At 46.7% G+C, this 16,427-nt stretch overlaps 1 protein-coding gene across 3 annotated transcripts; it reads left to right on the top strand.

Moving 5' to 3' along the window:
* The first annotated feature begins 825 nt into the window (after positions 1-825).
* Positions 826-6,960, top strand: LOC132452714 (ubiquitin carboxyl-terminal hydrolase 37-like). 3 transcript variants are annotated; one of them, XM_060045468.1, is made up of 12 exons: positions 826-1,201; positions 1,643-1,774; positions 2,975-3,098; positions 3,331-3,485; positions 4,126-4,225; positions 4,360-4,436; positions 4,683-4,792; positions 5,329-5,383; positions 5,562-5,716; positions 6,097-6,330; positions 6,421-6,497; positions 6,868-6,960. In XM_060045468.1, the coding sequence occupies exons 1-9, from the start codon at positions 1,017-1,019 to the stop codon at positions 5,575-5,577; spliced, it is 954 nt and encodes a 317-aa protein (XP_059901451.1). In that variant the 5' UTR covers positions 826-1,016; the 3' UTR covers positions 5,578-5,716; positions 6,097-6,330; positions 6,421-6,497; positions 6,868-6,960. The 3 variants fall into 3 exon arrangements, with proteins under 3 accessions (XP_059901451.1, XP_059901449.1, XP_059901448.1); XM_060045466.1 differs by having other exon boundaries at positions 4,683-5,383; XM_060045465.1 differs by having other exon boundaries at positions 4,683-5,716.
* Positions 6,961-16,427: the final 9,467 nt, after the last annotated feature.

The raw sequence follows: 16,427 nt of genomic DNA, 5'->3' as shown, positions 1-16,427 counted from the left end.
AGCAGGTCGACCCGACACGGCCCACAGAGGGCCAGGGTCTCTCTGTGGCTCTCTGCAGCGTCGACACGCTGAGCATCAGCAGTGAGGACCACCGGGACCCTCCGGGCTCCGACCCCTCCACCCACTCAGACCCAGCTCCGCCCCCCGAGAGCAGGCTCCACCCCCAGAGGCCCAGGCCCCGCTGGGGGTGGCTGCGGCGTTTTCGCCTCCCCAAGGTTGGTCTCACTCTACTGCACTGAGAGGTCTTACTGGAGGATCGTAGTCTGTAGTCGTCCTCCTTTGGATTAAAGGGTCCCCAAAGTAGGATTTATTTATTAAGTTAATGTAGTTTGTTGTTGTCTGTGTAGCTGTAGCCCATATCAAATTATTTACTTCAGTTTATTTAGTTTAAACTCAAATTCATACATTAGATAATGTATTCTCTATGTCTCTATGTGTAACTGAAATCTCTTTTCCTCACTATGACTGTTACGTACCGTATTACTGGCAACAGCGAAAACAGGAGCAGAAGCTGGCCGGAGGGAAGAAGGCCACCCCCTCCGAGGTGGCCCAGGTCGGCCCAGCCACGGGCCAGGGCTCCAGGGTGGCCCCCCCCTCCGAGGTGGCCCAGGCCGGCCCAGCCAGGAGCCAGGGCTCCAGGCCGGCCCCCCCCTCCGAGGTGGCCCAGGTCAGCCCAGCCAGGGGCCAGGGCTCCAGGCCGGCGCGCCCCACCGAGGTGGCCCAGGCCGGCCCAGCCAGGGGCCAGGGCTCCAGGCCGGCCCCCCCCACCGAGGCAGGGCAGCTCCAGGAGGATAGAGCTGCTGCCCTGAGGTAGGTGCAGGAGGAGAGGACCCCAGGTGACCCCTGGCGACCCCTGGCGACCTCTGGGGACCTCCGGTGGCCTCTGGTATCATCGTAGATCTCCACATGGATACCGTTCTCCAAAATGAAACCTTTAAGCATCCTTGGGCAAGCTGCCCTAAACCGTAAACTGCATTGGATTAAAGCGCGCCTAATAAAGTAACTAAACAGTAACTATGTATCTATGTTTGACCCATAGGGAGGCCCGGACCCCTTGGTTGGACAGTCAGGGGGACGGGGTGCAGGCCGGACCCTCCGTAGACGGGGACCTCGTCCGGGGGCCGTTATCCCAGTCTGGGGGCCTCCTCACCAGGCAGACCGCCACCCCTCGCCTCATAGAGCAGCAGCTGGGCTTCCTGGGGTGAGTGCTGGATGACGGGCTCATACACACCAACCCACAGTAGACACACCAGTAGCATCCACACCAGGGAGGTCATTCAGTAAACACACCGGCAGCCGGTACAACTGCACTACCGCTGATATCCACTAGATGGTGGTCGTGGCTCCATATTGATATATTATCCATATGAATGCATGTTAGAGTTAACCTATAAAATACAAACCATAATCATGATAATTGTGCAGCAATCAATATCCCAGACTGATAATTGATCGGCGATAGATGTATCTTCATCTCATGAACGTTCAGATGTGGTCTTATTTAAAATATATAAATAATAATAATACCTTGACATGAATACCAATGCATCGATAGACAAAGTACTTCCTTCCTGGCTCCTGGTGGCTAGTGCTGTAGTGAGGCGAAGCCTTGCTACCTGTTGTTGTGTGTGTGTGTTCTCAGGCTCCCCAACCTGGCACAGAGCTGCTATTTAAACTCCACCCTGCAGAGTCTCCTGACCCTGAGGGTCTTCAGTCAGGAGATGGAGCAGACGCAGTGGGCTTGGAGCTTAGCCCCTTCTGCACAGCTGCTCAGGTACACACACTGGCAAACCCACTGGCAAACACACACACACACACACACACACACACACACACACACGCACACACACACGCACACACACACGCACACACGCACACACACGCGCACACACGCACACACACATACACACACACACACACACACACACAGACACACACACACACACACACACACACACACACACACACACACACACACACACACACACACACACACACACACACACACACACACACACAGGGGCGTAGCACCAAATTCTGGGCCCTGAGGGCCTGAGCCAGACTTTCAATTTCTAAGATGCGATTTCCTGCATTCTAGTCCATTTTAGGGTGACCTGCTGGACCCTGGCAAATCCTAAATCCCTTCTAATTCATAGCCTACATTTTCAGTTGCAGGGCCTGCTCAATAGAATACTATTTAATGGAAAGAAACAATATCCACTTAACTATTGACTTCTAGAGATTTTTATGTAAACTACAGTGGCAAAATTAAGACAAAATTTGAGAATAACTTTCAGTAGATTCAAAGCCACCCCCTCTAGGGTCTATAGCATATAACCACGTTGTCTGATTACAGTTTAATGTAACAGAAAACTGACAAAATTGCTAATTAACACCGCAACTGCAAATTTACCACACAGAGATAACTATGGCAACCGGTCAAGCAAATTTTCATTTTGCCATCATTCTGTGCACGCATTCGCCGTGTTGATAAACAAATAAGCCCCCTATAGGTCCATGATTTTGTGGCGAAGAATTATCCATGCTGTTGCATGTCCTTTCCACTAGATAGCATCATGCTGTCAGTGTTGTCATATCTTCAAAAGCTTAAGAAAGAGCCGCCCTCCCGCTCCGCGCCTGCCTGTATTCAAGAGGTACTGATGCCCCCCCCCCCCCCCCGAATTCCCCCTACCAGCCCCCTGCACAGAATTGTTGACCGGGGGCGGGGGGGAGCGAGACCTGACCTAGCGGCATATGGCCACTGAGCGCAATGTGGGGCTCCTGCCACTAGGGGGTGGTAAAATAATCCCAAAAAAATTCCATGGGCCCCCCTCTACCTTGCCCCCCCAAGCCTGTCCACCTTACACCCCAAGTCCGGCGGCCCTGCACACACACACACACACACACACACACACACACACAGACCCACTGATTGACAGCTAGCTCCTACATAGAAGTACTTTCCTCCCCCCAGGGAGTTTGCGGCCATTGGGACATCACGTTGCTCTGGCAACAACGGCCACAAGATGGCAGTGCTGAGTTCGTTTAAGAAGAGGGTTTCGCTGCAGGCCCCAGAGTTCAAGGACGGTGGACAAAAAGTGAGTGTCCCCCCCCTCTCCATATATACCAAACAACTTCTTTACTTTGTGTGCGGTTGTGTTCAACATGTGTGTATTTGTGTGTGCGTGCGTGTGTGTGTGTGTTTGTATGTGTGTTTGCATGCTGGCGTGTGTGCTTGTGTGTATGCTTGTGTTTGTGTGTGTATGACTGTATTTGCCTGTTTTATGTATGCATATGTATGTATGTGCGTGTGTGTGTCTGTGTGTGTAGGACGCCCATGAGTTCCTGACCGCTGTGCTGGACCAGTTGAGGGGTCTGTCCCTCCTGCTAAAGCCAGCCGCTCTGGGCATGGTGGGAAGGACCTACTCCTGCCCCGTGGAGGCTCACCTGCTCTTCAACATGAGGAGAACCAGGACCTGCAAGGGGTAACTCAGCTCCACCTCGACCCCCTGGCAGACGCACACACTGCCTCTCTTGATTATTTTCTAAACGACCATACTTCTACAAGTTTAAAATAGCAATAGAAAAATTCAGAGAATCACAGATACATTTGAGAAATAGATGTGAACACAGAGGAACTACAAACTACTTGAACGACATTAAGCCGTCAATGGTTTTCCTTAGAAAGATATTGACCGCTGTGGGATGCTGCAGTCACTCTGGGCGGCTGATCCAGAGGAGAGTAGACATTGAACACTTCCTCCCTGTAGGTCTTGGTCCTCCCTGTAGGTCTTGGTCCTCCCTGTAGGTCTTGGTCCTCCCTGTAGGTCTTGTCCTCCCTGTAGGTCTTGGTCCTCCCTGTAGGTCTTGGTCCTCCCTGTAGGTCTTGGTCCTCCCTGTAGGTCTTGTCCTCCCTGTAGGTCTTGGTCCTCCCTGTAGGTCTTGGTCCTCCCTGTAGGTCTTGTCCTCCCTGTAGGTCTTGTCCTCCCTGTAGGTCTTGTCCTCCCCTTAGTGGTGAACGATATGGAGGCCTTGATGTAGGGAGGATGTCGGCCCCAGCAGCAGTGTATCCTGCTCTTGGCCAGCAGTCTTCATCAGTGTCTCCCGTATGTTCTCCTGTGTTAGATGTGAGGGCCAGTCCTCGTCCATGGAGGTCTTCAACAACCTGTCCCTGGACCTGGAGCCTGGAGGCTCGGTGAGCCAGGCCCTGGACAGATACCTCACGGTCAGTGACCCCACCCTAGGTCATGGACCCACCATGCTGTCGCTCATCACCCCCCTCTGTGCTGCTGTGTGTGGATGGTTGTTCTGTGTGAGGGTCAAACCCAGGCATGTGTTGTGTTGTTGTTGTATTTGTAGGAGAGCTCTCTGAAGTACGCCTGCCAGTGCGGAGGAAATACATCTGGCATGCAGACCTGCTTCCTGACCCTACCTAAGTGAGTGATTCTACAAGCTAGAGAGATAATGATCTACAGTAGCTTTCATTTCCAGTGTTTGTTGTAACAGGAAGGCGGTATAGCATACTGGGCCGGTGGGTTTCCAACCCCCAGCCTTAATGTGTTAGAACACGCTCAGACCGGTTCTGGACAGGAAGCCATTGGCTCTGACCGGTTCTGAACAGATTGTGAGTCTCTTTGTAATAACTCCTGTTGCTCCACCTGCTCTTGCCTCGTCTCCTGCAGCGTTCTGGTCCTCCACCTGAAACGCTTCCGCTTCACCCTCACTGGGAGGATAGAGAAGGTGGAGGATGAAGTCCTCCTGTCCAGAAACCTGGGACTCAGCATTGGGACAGGTGCTGAAGCTTTGTCCCTGTCCTGTTCAGAAGATCCAATATCTTATCCAGTTATATCTCTTGTTTCAGTATTATGTACACAATGAGAGAATAATCAAGGCCAGACATAGACAAAGAGTATATGTTGATTGAATAACTGAAACGATGAATAGGTATAGCCTTTACTAACCCTTCAAATGATTTATTTCATACTACAGAGGCAGGGAGTGAGGAAAGCAACATCATGGTGAGAAGAAGAGAGAGAGAGAGAGAGAGAGAGAGACAGAGAGAGAGAGAGAGAGAGAGAGAATATTAGGGAGATAAGAAGCTAATAAATTATACAAATTTGTCTTTTTAATAACATAAAGCAAGATAAACATACAGAATACTTGCTTATATAAGGTAATATAGCCGCCCTAACTTGAGCTTAACTTCAACCTGAACTGTTAGTAAGATGAAGGGAGAAGAAGTGCAGAAAATGTTCTCTGTGTGTGAACCTGTTGCTGTCCTGCCGACGCCGTGCTCACTGTTCAGTATGATACGCGTTTCCTTCCCAGGAGAAGTACACACTTGTGAGTGTACTGAGCCACATCGGTGCCCGGGCTACATCAGGTGACACAAACACGCACAAACACACACATACACTTTGGGAGTTTTGTGTATGTCGCTTGCAGTTACATTGTCCTGGGTAGATTGGTAATTGAACGATTGACTTATTGATTATTGATGATCGATCATGAGGATGATATGATAGGGCATGTCAGAAATGTATCTTTGAACCCGCCCCCAGGACATTACATCAGTGAGGGGGCCTATCCGGAAGAGGGCAACAACCTGGCTGACCAATGGCTGCGCTACAATGACCTGAAGGTGTCACGGACCACCGGCAGGGCCGTCTGTCGCCGGCGGCAACGCACGGCCTACCTGCTGTTCTACCAGCGACAGGTAGGAGGAAGAATTAAATCACATTCAAAAGGCACAAAGACAGATAATCTGGACTCCAGCAGGCCAGGTTTCAAATCAAAGTCTGGTAGGCTGGCCATTATATTCACTCAGTTAATTAAAGTCCCTTTCTGAAAGCGTCATAGACCAGCACATCTGAGTTTCTCTTTGGTAGAATGTCTCAGTAACGAAACAGGACCCAAGGCGTGACTCGGCCCCTTCAGCCTCTGGTGTCCGGCCCAAGCTCTGAGCCGTCTCCCCCTCGGGAGTTCTGCTGTAACGTGGAAGACTGCTGGGTCCCAGATTAGCTCCAGTGTAGATAATGATGGGGTGAATGAGTCTGCAGTATCCTACAATACGTGGTGTTTCCTTTGTGTGTCCAGGTGTAGAACAGTCTGGGGTCTGGGTGGGGGGTGGGGGAAGGGCCCTCTGGTCTTGGGTGGGTGGGATGTTGAGGAGCAGACCAACATCCCATCCCAGAGTCCCAGAGCCCCCTGAGACCACCCTGAGACCACCATGAGCCCCCCCAGGAGCGATGGAGGCCCAGACTCAGTGGTCTCCTCCACCCAGGCAGCCCCAGCCCTCAGCTCCTGCTGCAGCAGATTCCCCTCGCCGAGGTGGGTCTCACTCAGCCTCACTGAACTTATATGTCTGTTTGAATACGTTAGTCCGTAGCGCTCCTCCTGACTCTAGCCTACTTTAAATAGTTTGCTTCATTGCAACGGGGAAAACTGGGGCAGAAGTTGGCCGGTGGAAAGAACCATTGGTGTGGTCAGCAGCTCAGGTGAGACTTTAAATAACTGATCATTCACACACACAAGGCCCCGCTGCTGCTAGACCTACCATGCATGTTCACCTGGACACTCACCTATTGATTCATGTATTCATCATGTTTATTTATACTGTTCATTTTATGCACATTTCATGTACAGTAATATGACTTTGATATTCTATGACCTTTATCATTTACTTCTATTGTCATTAGTATGATTATTTTCTGTTCTTAGCACAGCAATGTGATTGAAGATTATTTTGAACTTGTATCTGTGTCTGTGTGTGTGTCTGTGTGTGTGTGTGTGTGTGTGTGTGTGTGTGTGTGTGTGTGTGTGTGTGTGTGTGTGTGTGTGTGTGTGTGTTATTTTTTACCCTACCAGTACAATCACCAGACCGACGGCCCCCCCCTCCGAGGTGGCCCAGGTACGCGCCCCACCGAGGGAATGGAGCTCCAGGAGGGTAGAGCTGCTGCCCTGGGGTAGGTGCAGGCACGTGTGTGTCTGTGTGTCTGTGTGTGTAGGACGCCCATGAGTTCCTGACCGCTGTCCTGGACCAGTTGAGGGGTCTGTCCCTCCTGCTAAAGCCAGCCGCTCTGGGCATGGTGGGAAGGACCTACTCCTGCCCCGTGGAGGCTCACCTGCTCTTCGACATGAGGAGAACCAGGACCTGCAAGGGGTAACTCAGCTCCACCTCAACCCCCTGGCAGACGCACACACTGCCCTCTATGACATCGCTCAATTCTCTGCAAAACGGCCATACAAGATTAAAATAACAACAGAAAAAATCAGGGGATCACACAGTTCCATTAGAGAGGTAGCTAACCAGAGGAACTAGAAACTAATTGATGAGATGAAATTTAGCCGTCAATGGTTTTCCTTAAAGATCCCATGGCATGAAAATCTCACTTTATGAGGTTTTCTAACATAAATATGAGTTCCCCTAGCCTGCCTATGGTCCCCCAGTGGCTAAAACTTGCGTTCGGTGTAAAACGAGCACTAGGTGTTCTGCTCGCCTTTGAAAAAACGGAGGCTCAAGCGCGTTGATTTGGAATGTGATCCCATATATCGTCATAAAGGATCTAAGCTCCTCCCCTTTCTCTGCCTGGCCCGCCCAGAGAATTTGCCCCCCCAATGAGACAAGACCATGCGAGCGCCACATGTGTGTATGTGTGTGTGTGTGATTACACACAGTGTTTGCTGTTGATGTTATGGCGCATAACACGTCGGTTCTTTGACGTCTCTTGTATTTCCACAACGAGACTGCAATTGGGGTTATCTCAGCCATGGTTGAGAAGGAATTGGGGGAAAGGACCTTGGCTTTGACTCCCTGAAGTATGAACTGCGACATGCTGACTGCTGTCGGTTGCCGCGAGGCACCACCGCCGCGAAGCACCACCGCCCGGCAGCGGGCAGCCGGCAGCAGGCTGCGAGCGGTTCAGTCTACTTCAGATTGATGTGGAAGTGGAAGAACCAGAGACGTCGGAGAACCCGACAAAGTCGTTTGTGATTCATAATATCGTCTTGAGGCGCACAGAGCTTGGCCGTGTATATGATATAGATATCTATGTATTATATGATATTATTTAGATAGAGCTCCAGGACTGTAACGAGTGTTGTACACGCTGTTGGTGTTATGGCGCATAACACGTCGGACTCTCGTCTCTGGTATTTCCACAACGAGACTCGTAATGGGGGTTACCTCAGCCATGGTGGAGAATGAATTGGGGGAAAGGAACCTTGGCTTTGACTCCCTGAAGTACATGAACCACGACATGGAGGAGAAAGGGATTGTTGGCCTCGAATGTCTCCCGCTTGAGCCACGCTTCCCGCTGCCGAGGGACCTGCGCCTCGGCGCTGCAGAAGGCGGTGGCACCTAAGCGCTGCCCGCTGCGAGGCAGTGGTCCCTCGGCAGCGAGGCTCCGGCGGGAGACAACTGCGGTCAACCATCCCTTTCTCCTCCATGTCGTGGTTCAGTCTACTTCAGATTGATGTGGACGTGGAAGAACCAGAGACGTCGGAGAAACGAGGGAGAACCCCTCGTTTGAGATTCATAATATCGTCTGGAGGCTCACAGCTTTTGGCCGTGATAATATATATAATATGATATAAATATCCATGCATAATATGATATTATTTAGATATAGAGCTCCAGGACTCCCGTGTGTTCTAGAATATTAAAAGAACACGGCTAAAGGCTGTGTGCGCCTCGCCATACACCACTGTAAACAGAGCGCTTAGTACCGTCTGTTTGAATACGTTAGTCCGTAGCGCTCCTCCTGACTCTAGCCTACTTTAAATAGTTTGCTTCATTGCAACGGGGAAAACTGGGGCAGAAGTTGGCCGGAGGAAAGAACCATTGGTGTGGTCAGCAGCTCAGGTGAAATAAATAAATAACTGATCATTCACACACACAAGGCCCCGCTGCTGCTAGACCTACCATGCATGTTCACCTGGACACTCACCTATTGATTCATGTATTCATCATGTTTATTTATACTGTTCTTTTTATGCACATTTCATGTACAGAAATATTACTTTAATATTCCATGACCTTTATCATTTACTTATTTTTTTCATTATTATTATTATTTTCTTTGTTTAGCACAGCAATATGATTGGAGATTATTTTGAACCTGTGTTTGTGTCTGTCTGTGTCTGTGTGTGTGTTTGCATCGGTGTTGTTGTATTTGGCAGCAGCTCTGGACATGGTGGGAAGGACCTACTCCTGCCCCGCGAGCAGACAGCAGCTCACACAAGGCAGGCGGTGCTGCATTAGTAGCCCCCCCCCCCCGTCGCCAGATGGGGCCCTTCGACGGGGAAGAGGTCCAACATCCCAGTATATTCAAGCTCTTTATTCAAGCAACAAACACTCTCAAACAATCTCTCCCTCTCACCATGGCTCTGTACTGCAGGCTAAAAGAGTCAGGGTGGGGCTGAGGGCTTTAAATATGGTGTCAGGAAACACCTGCTGCCACTGATTGGCCCAATTTGGGCCAAACCATTTTCCCTTGTGTCAAAGGAGGACACTGGACATTGACATTGGACATTAATGAGTGACAAGCCGAAATGCACTGGTGAAAATCACTGATCGACAAGATGAAATTAACTTTAACACGCATGCTGTATTTTTGATGAGTTTATTCATGGTGGATTTGCAAAAAGCCACAGTTTTATAATCCCCCTGTTGATTGGGCCTGTCTAGTGGGAGGAGCCATGGGGTATAAAAAGGGTGAGCTGCTGTCCTTCTGACAGTCTGCTGTTGCCAGAACAGGTTGTCTGTGTTGAGCTGGGTGCTCAGCTCTCCACGAGATGCAATTATCTACTGAGGTGATTATTCCATTATGGTTAAATGCATTTAGTGATTGAGCTTAATGTGCATTTATATTGCTAATGGATTATTTTATGTATTGACATTGATTATTTGAAGTACTCGTATTTGATTTTGAATATGCTTGATTTATTAGAGAATATTTGATTATTGATTATTTGAATTTATTTAATTATTTGATTTTGGATTTGGTTTTGAATATAGTTTTATTTCTACTATTTTCAGATATTTGGTGGTTGGCCTCCTCTGTTTTGCACTTATCTGACACTTTGGGGGAATAAATGTTATTAAAAACCTATTTGCAACTGTGTGCCTTGCCATCCATTGGGTTTGAATGTCTGGCTCATATCACTCAGCAACCAGAAAAAGTAATCATAAAGACTGGAACAGTAAACCTGAGGTCCAATTTCAGCATGATTGACTCTGAAACTCTTGAGAAAACGTTACAAAGCCTCAGCTCCTCCACGTGCACACCAGTTACTGTTTCCACAGGACTTCCCTACATTTTTTTAAAACCACTTCAAATGATACAGAATAGTGCAGCCAGGGTCCTCACTAAAACAAAAAGGAGAGATCACATCACCCCAATCTTAAAGTCCCTGCACTGGCTCCCAATTAGTTACAGAATTGATTTTAAAGCACTGCTTGTTTTTAAGTCTTTGAAGGGGGTTGGGCCAAACTAGCATGACATGTTTAAGCAATATTCCCAAATAAGGTCCCTTAGATCACAACATAAACAATGTCTACTGAAACCGACCGTCAGAACAAAGCAGGGTGAAGCAGCTTTTAGCCACTATGGTGTCCATCTCTGGAACCAGCTTCCAGAGACCATCAAAAACACCCCTACTGTCACCATTTTTAAAACAAGAGTTAAGACCAAACTCTTAAGATGCTTTCGGCAGGTAATGCACATTGTTTTTATATATCTTTTCTATTTTCTCTTTGCTGTTGGTATTCCATGTATATTTTACATTTGACTTTTGCTAAAATTGTGGTTCCAAATTTGTATCTTTATTTTATTTATTCATTTTCTTTTTTCATTTTGCTTTTGTGTGAAGCACATTGAATTGCCACGTGTATGAAATGTGCTACACAAATAAATATGCCTTGCCTTGCCTCTGCCATTGAAAAGGAATGTCTTGCCATCAAGTGGTCATTGCACAGCCTTCGGTATTATCTTCTTGGACGGACCTGATTTGGAAACGGACCACCGGGCATTGAGCTGGATCAACTCCATGAGGGATGTGAACTCCCGTGTCACCAGATGGTACTTGGCATGACAGCCGTATCGCTTCAACATTACTCAGAGCTGGAAAAACGAACTTGCTTGCCGATTACCTGTCCCGCCTTCCTGAACTTGCAGTTCCTGGGGAGGAGGGGGGTGATGTGACAGTTTGACCACTGTCCCCGTCTGTTTTATGTGTGTGTTGTCCATTTCTTGTATTGTATGTTTTTAAATGGACCTTGAGTCTAATAATAAAAGGTTGATGATGGTGATGATGTATAACTGCCTATCAATAGCGTGCATAGATGGATAGTGCATGAACAGTAAACCTTCAAGCATACATTATGTTCAAGCTCTTGATTCAAGCAACAAACACTCACAAACAATCTCTCCCTCTCACCATGGCTCTGTACTGCAGGCTAAAAGAGTCAGGGTGGGGCTGAGGGCTTTAAATATGGTGTCAGGAAACACCTGCTGCCACTGATTGGCCCGATTTGGGCCAAACCATTTTCCCTTGTGTCAAAGGAGGACACTGGATATTGACATTGGACATTAATGAGAAACAAGCCAAAATGCACTAGTGAAAATCACTGATCTACAAGATGAAATGAACTTTAACATGCATGCTGTATTTTTGATGTTTTATTCATGGTGGATTTGCAAAATGCCACAGTATTATAATCCCCCTGTTGATTGGGCCTGTCTAGTGGGAGGGGCCATGGGGTATAAAAGGGGTGAGCTGCTGTTCTTCTGATAGTCTGTTGTATGCTGTTGCCAGAACAGGTTGTCTGTGTTGAGCAGGGTGCTCAGCTCTCCACGAGATGCTAAATATCTACTGAGGTGATTATTCCATTATGGTGTAAATTATGGTTCAATTCATTCAGTGATTGAGTTTAATGTACATTTATTTTGCTAATGGATCATTTTATTTATTGCCATTGATTATTTGAAGTACCGGTATTTGATTTTGAATATGCTTGATTTATTATAGAGAATATTTGATTATTGATTATTTGAATTGATCGAATTATTTGATTTTGGAATTGGTTTTGAATAGGGCTTTATTTTACTATTTTCAGATATTTGGGGGTTGGCCTCCTCTACATGTTTTGCACTTATCTGACACTGTGGGGGAATAAATGTTATTAAAAACCGATTTGCAACTGAGCCTTGCCATCCTTTGGGTTTGAAAGTCTATATCTAGTTTGTATCTATATTAAGTGTGTATCAATATTGCGTGTGAATTTATGTGTTTCTGTGGTGTGTGTGTGCGTGCATATGGTGTGAATCTATGGTGTATGTGTGTATGTGGTGGTAGGCGATGACTCCAGTTTAACCAGTGAATGAGTCTCTGGTCTCTTTGATGAGAGCACACACACACGCACTCGCGCCCACAGTAAGGTGAATTGAATGAAGACTTTTTTTGTTTTGAAGTTTGAATCTAAATCAGACTCATCCCTTTAATTAAAATCATGAGGGAGGTCATTTAAGATCAAACACAGAGCTGAAATAGCCTCTCACTGCTACCAAGCCGACCAGGGCTTGATTAGTTAATTGGTTGCATCTGGTGCATTTCACTTAATAGGGAACTGGACAGTACGTTGGTGTCCTCCACTGTTTGGCAGTGTAGCGTCTCCCAAACGTATGTTGTTGTGTTTCCAGAAACCAGAACGTGTGTACTGTTGAGGTCTGACTTATTTAACATCTCTTCCTGTTTCACAGGTTAAAGACTTTTTTGAAGTAAAGAGGAGCATCTCATCTGAACCTGATGTGAGTAGAATTGTGTGACGAAGCGCAACTGACGTGACTTCTATGTTGAATATAAACAGGTGTCAAGTAACCAAGCACAAATACTTCGTTACCTTACTTTTGGGTGTACATTTTGGGTGTCTATACTTTACTGGAATAATTATTTTTCAGCCTACTTTTTACTTCTACTTATATTTCCTCACTTATCTGTACTTTCTATTCCATACTTGTTAAAAATGGCCTCGTTACTCGTATGTAATTTCGGCTTGTTTTTATTCCGTCGGCGTTCAAAAAAACACAAACAAAAAAATCTATCCAGACAATTCGCGTCATCGGATAGAGTGAATTGTATTGGCTGGATGAGAATAGAAACGTATACCATTCTGACACCCTATTGGTTGCAGGGCTGATCTTCAGTCCAAAAAGAGCATGCATTGGCTCGAAGAACTTTGAGAACCAGTTGCTTTTGCAGCTGAACAAAGCCTATTGGTAACTCTTTGTTGCATGGTCTGTGCATAACTGATGTAGATACTGGTGTAGATATTGTGTTTTTTTTTCAGGAAATGTTTAATCACTAGCCAAAGTTTGGTTAGCACCATCAGCTGGGCACTGCTGATTTGTTATGGTGCATCCCAGTTTGCCAAGTTCTTACTCGTTACATCTTTAATTAAAGCAGCTATGCTTGGATACATACTTTTACATTCCCAATAAAGGCTTTTGATAACATGCCTCTGAAGTTTGACTTTTTGCACCATTCCAATACTTACAGGGAACTAGTCATCATATCTTCATATCATGAAACACATATTAATGCTCAGTAGTACACGTATATGGTTCTTTAATGTATTTGCATTGTACCAATGTGCGTTCATTTTCAATGGGCATAAATGTGTCTGAAACAGGTGCATCCCAAATTTTTCAACATTAACATTATAGTCATTAGATGGCATTTAGAAAAATGTTGTTTGGGGGGAAGTGGGGCAGTGTGCTATAGAGGTGTGCTGTGTGTGCGTCACTAATTCACGGATGGGATAAATGCAGAGACCAAATTCCTTGTATGTGTGAGCATACTTGGCAAAAAAGCTGATTGTAATTCTATAGGCCCCTGTGGCACGGCCTAAGCTTTTTTACTGTAATACTTTAAGTAGTTTTGAAACCAGTACTTTTACTTAAGTAAAAAGCTTGAGTTGATACTTCAACTTCTACAGAAGTATTTTTAAACGGTAGTATCATTAGTTCTTGAGTAATGAATGTGAATACTTTTGACACCTCTGAATATAAATCACCGATAATGTGTGAAGGAAATCGAGGATTGTGGTGGTTAAACTTATTTGAAATTTGACCATGAGTAAACTGTTCCTTCCTTCAAAGGTCTATCATGGATATTTAACTGCAGTTCTGTGAGTATCCCAACTTAACCATGAAGATGAACTGCAAACTGTAAGTCATTAATTTCTCATTACTCTTGGGCACATTGATGTATTTTTGCTTCCTGGTGAGTTAACCCGTTACCTGAAGGTTGATCTGAGTATAAAGGATGTTTTATTGGTTCAGGGGTTACTTAGGTGTTTGGTTTATGTTTGTTAAAATGGTTACAGGCTCCAAGTTATTGTTGAAAGCTGGAGTAATGGGTTGGGTTCTGACATCTTCAGTCTTCTTTCATTCTACTCTCCTGAGCTCTGCATCTTCATCACATGAGTGTTGCTTTACTGATGAGGGTGTGGTGTGAGTGTGCAGAGGTGCATACTGGGATACAGAGCTGTCTGAAGTCTACAGGTCTGTAGACACGCCCCCTCAGGGGAAACCGAGTGTTTGAGAAACCGTTGTGACGTCAGTTACATGGACTGGAATGTTCTTTAAAATGGACTCAGGGATTCAGAAGGAGAAACACCAGGGGGAGATGAGGGGGCTCCTCATCTCAACGAATAAAACACAACTACAGTCTGACACAGAACAATGGAACACATTCAACAGTCTCCTCCAGGCATCGTGACTCCTCAGGAACAGCTTCATTTCCATGATGGTCTTATTTGGGGCCATCCCCATATGGATCCTGCTCCTCAAGAGCCAACCCCCTCCACTGGGTGGTCTTCTGAACAGATGACCTCCTTCCTGTCCTCAGGCTCACTAAAGCTGCACCGTTTGCATCTGTGAAGGCCCCTCATTCAGGAAACCAGTGGACTACAAAGACATGACTTCAGTGACGTTGAATCAACCTGGGGCACATTTTGGAGACGCCAAGCATAATCCATCACCAATGTGGGACGCCACTGAAGAATGTTGTACATCATTTACGTCTCTGGAGACATTGGTTGTTCTGTTCTGGGTGCCCTGGCAGGAGAGCTGGGGGGGGGGGGGATGATTGAATGTTATTTGGCATGAGGTTTTTACCCTGCATGATTGTTTGGTCTTTGATGGCTCAGTGTGTATGTGTGTGTTTGGGTTTGACGTGAGATGGATGATTTTGAGCATTGCTAGGGTTCTACTGTGTATGTGTCTCCCACTCACACCTGGCATGGGGTTCTACGTGCCTGTCCTGGGTTCTGTGTGTCCGGCTTGCTTAGACCGTGATAATGATCATACGGGTGTCTGTGTGATTGGCTTGGGATATTGGAATGGTCAAATAAATCATACCTGATGGACGGCCACACGTTTACTTAAGGGCCACCAGTAGACATGAAGAGCCCTGAGCGACGCTCCGGAGCGATATCCAACACACTGGGCAGGAAGGAGAGTATCCAAATCAAGTGTAAGGATGCACGCGGCGTGTTCAGATCAGTGAATCTAGGACTACACCAATCAGGATCAATGGAGGATGGACACCTAAAGGCATTCACAAGGAGAGTCTGACGTTGGAAAGGGATCTAATTGGATATTCAAGATGACCTTCAGACCTGTAATGAGACGGCTCTTCCTACCTGGCTGGATTGATGGAGAACCCTGTGGATCTTGTCTTGCTCTCAGTTGCACGGCTTCTCAGGCTGAACTGTTTTTCGGACAGGACTAGCTGAACGATTAGTTCCCTTAAATAAGAACCAATCCGGGAACTCCAGCTAGTGCGATCTTCAAGCTGAAGCTGTGCCCTTCAGCTGAGGAGGTAAGGAAACCTTCACTGGGGCTTCAAGGTGTAAAGAGGAGAATGTTTCAAAGTGTTCCATGGTACTCTGAGGACCGTTGTTGTGTTCCACTGGCTGAGAGGAAGAATCCTCCATCTTCCTCTTGGGCTTTCTCCTCTGAGAATCCTGGCGCCATCTTGAAGGATATTCCAGCTCATGTAACTGATGTCACGACCGATTCTCAAACACTTGGTTTCTCCTGAGGGGCGTGTCTATAGAACTGAAGATTTCAGACAGCACTGTATCCCAGCATGCATCTCTGCTCACTCAGACCACACCCCCATAAGTAGGATGCAACACTCTCGTGATGGAGATATAGAGTTTTAGAAGTAACAAGGGAGCAGACAAAGGTGATTAGAACACAATGGCATGTCAAGTCTGTAAATCTTTAAGCCATGAAGATGGTTGGATAGTTCAGGAATTGGGCTTCTTTTTATTATGGGCAGTCCTTTCTCTCAGATGCACACTTCTCAATGGAGCTGTACATGTGTTGGCTGGCTGGCATGATTTGCTGTTGTTGAGG

This window comes from Gadus macrocephalus, chromosome 23, assembly GCF_031168955.1.
Source record: "Gadus macrocephalus chromosome 23, ASM3116895v1".
Lineage (NCBI taxonomy): Eukaryota > Metazoa > Chordata > Actinopteri > Gadiformes > Gadidae > Gadus > Gadus macrocephalus.
Note: the sequence above shows the minus strand (reverse complement) of the source record. Positions and strands in the feature narration are given on the sequence as shown.

Coding starts and splice junctions, on each gene's coding strand:
- LOC132452714 (XM_060045466.1), top strand. CDS start 1,017: ATGTATCTATGTTTGACCCATAGGGAGGCCCGGACCCCTTGGTTGGAC. Junction 3,486..4,125: donor AGAACCAGGACCTGCAAGGG/GTAACTCAGCTC, acceptor CTCCTGTGTTAG/ATGTGAGGGCCAGTCCTCGT. Junction 4,226..4,359: donor CCCTGGACAGATACCTCACG/GTCAGTGACCCC, acceptor TTGTATTTGTAG/GAGAGCTCTCTGAAGTACGC.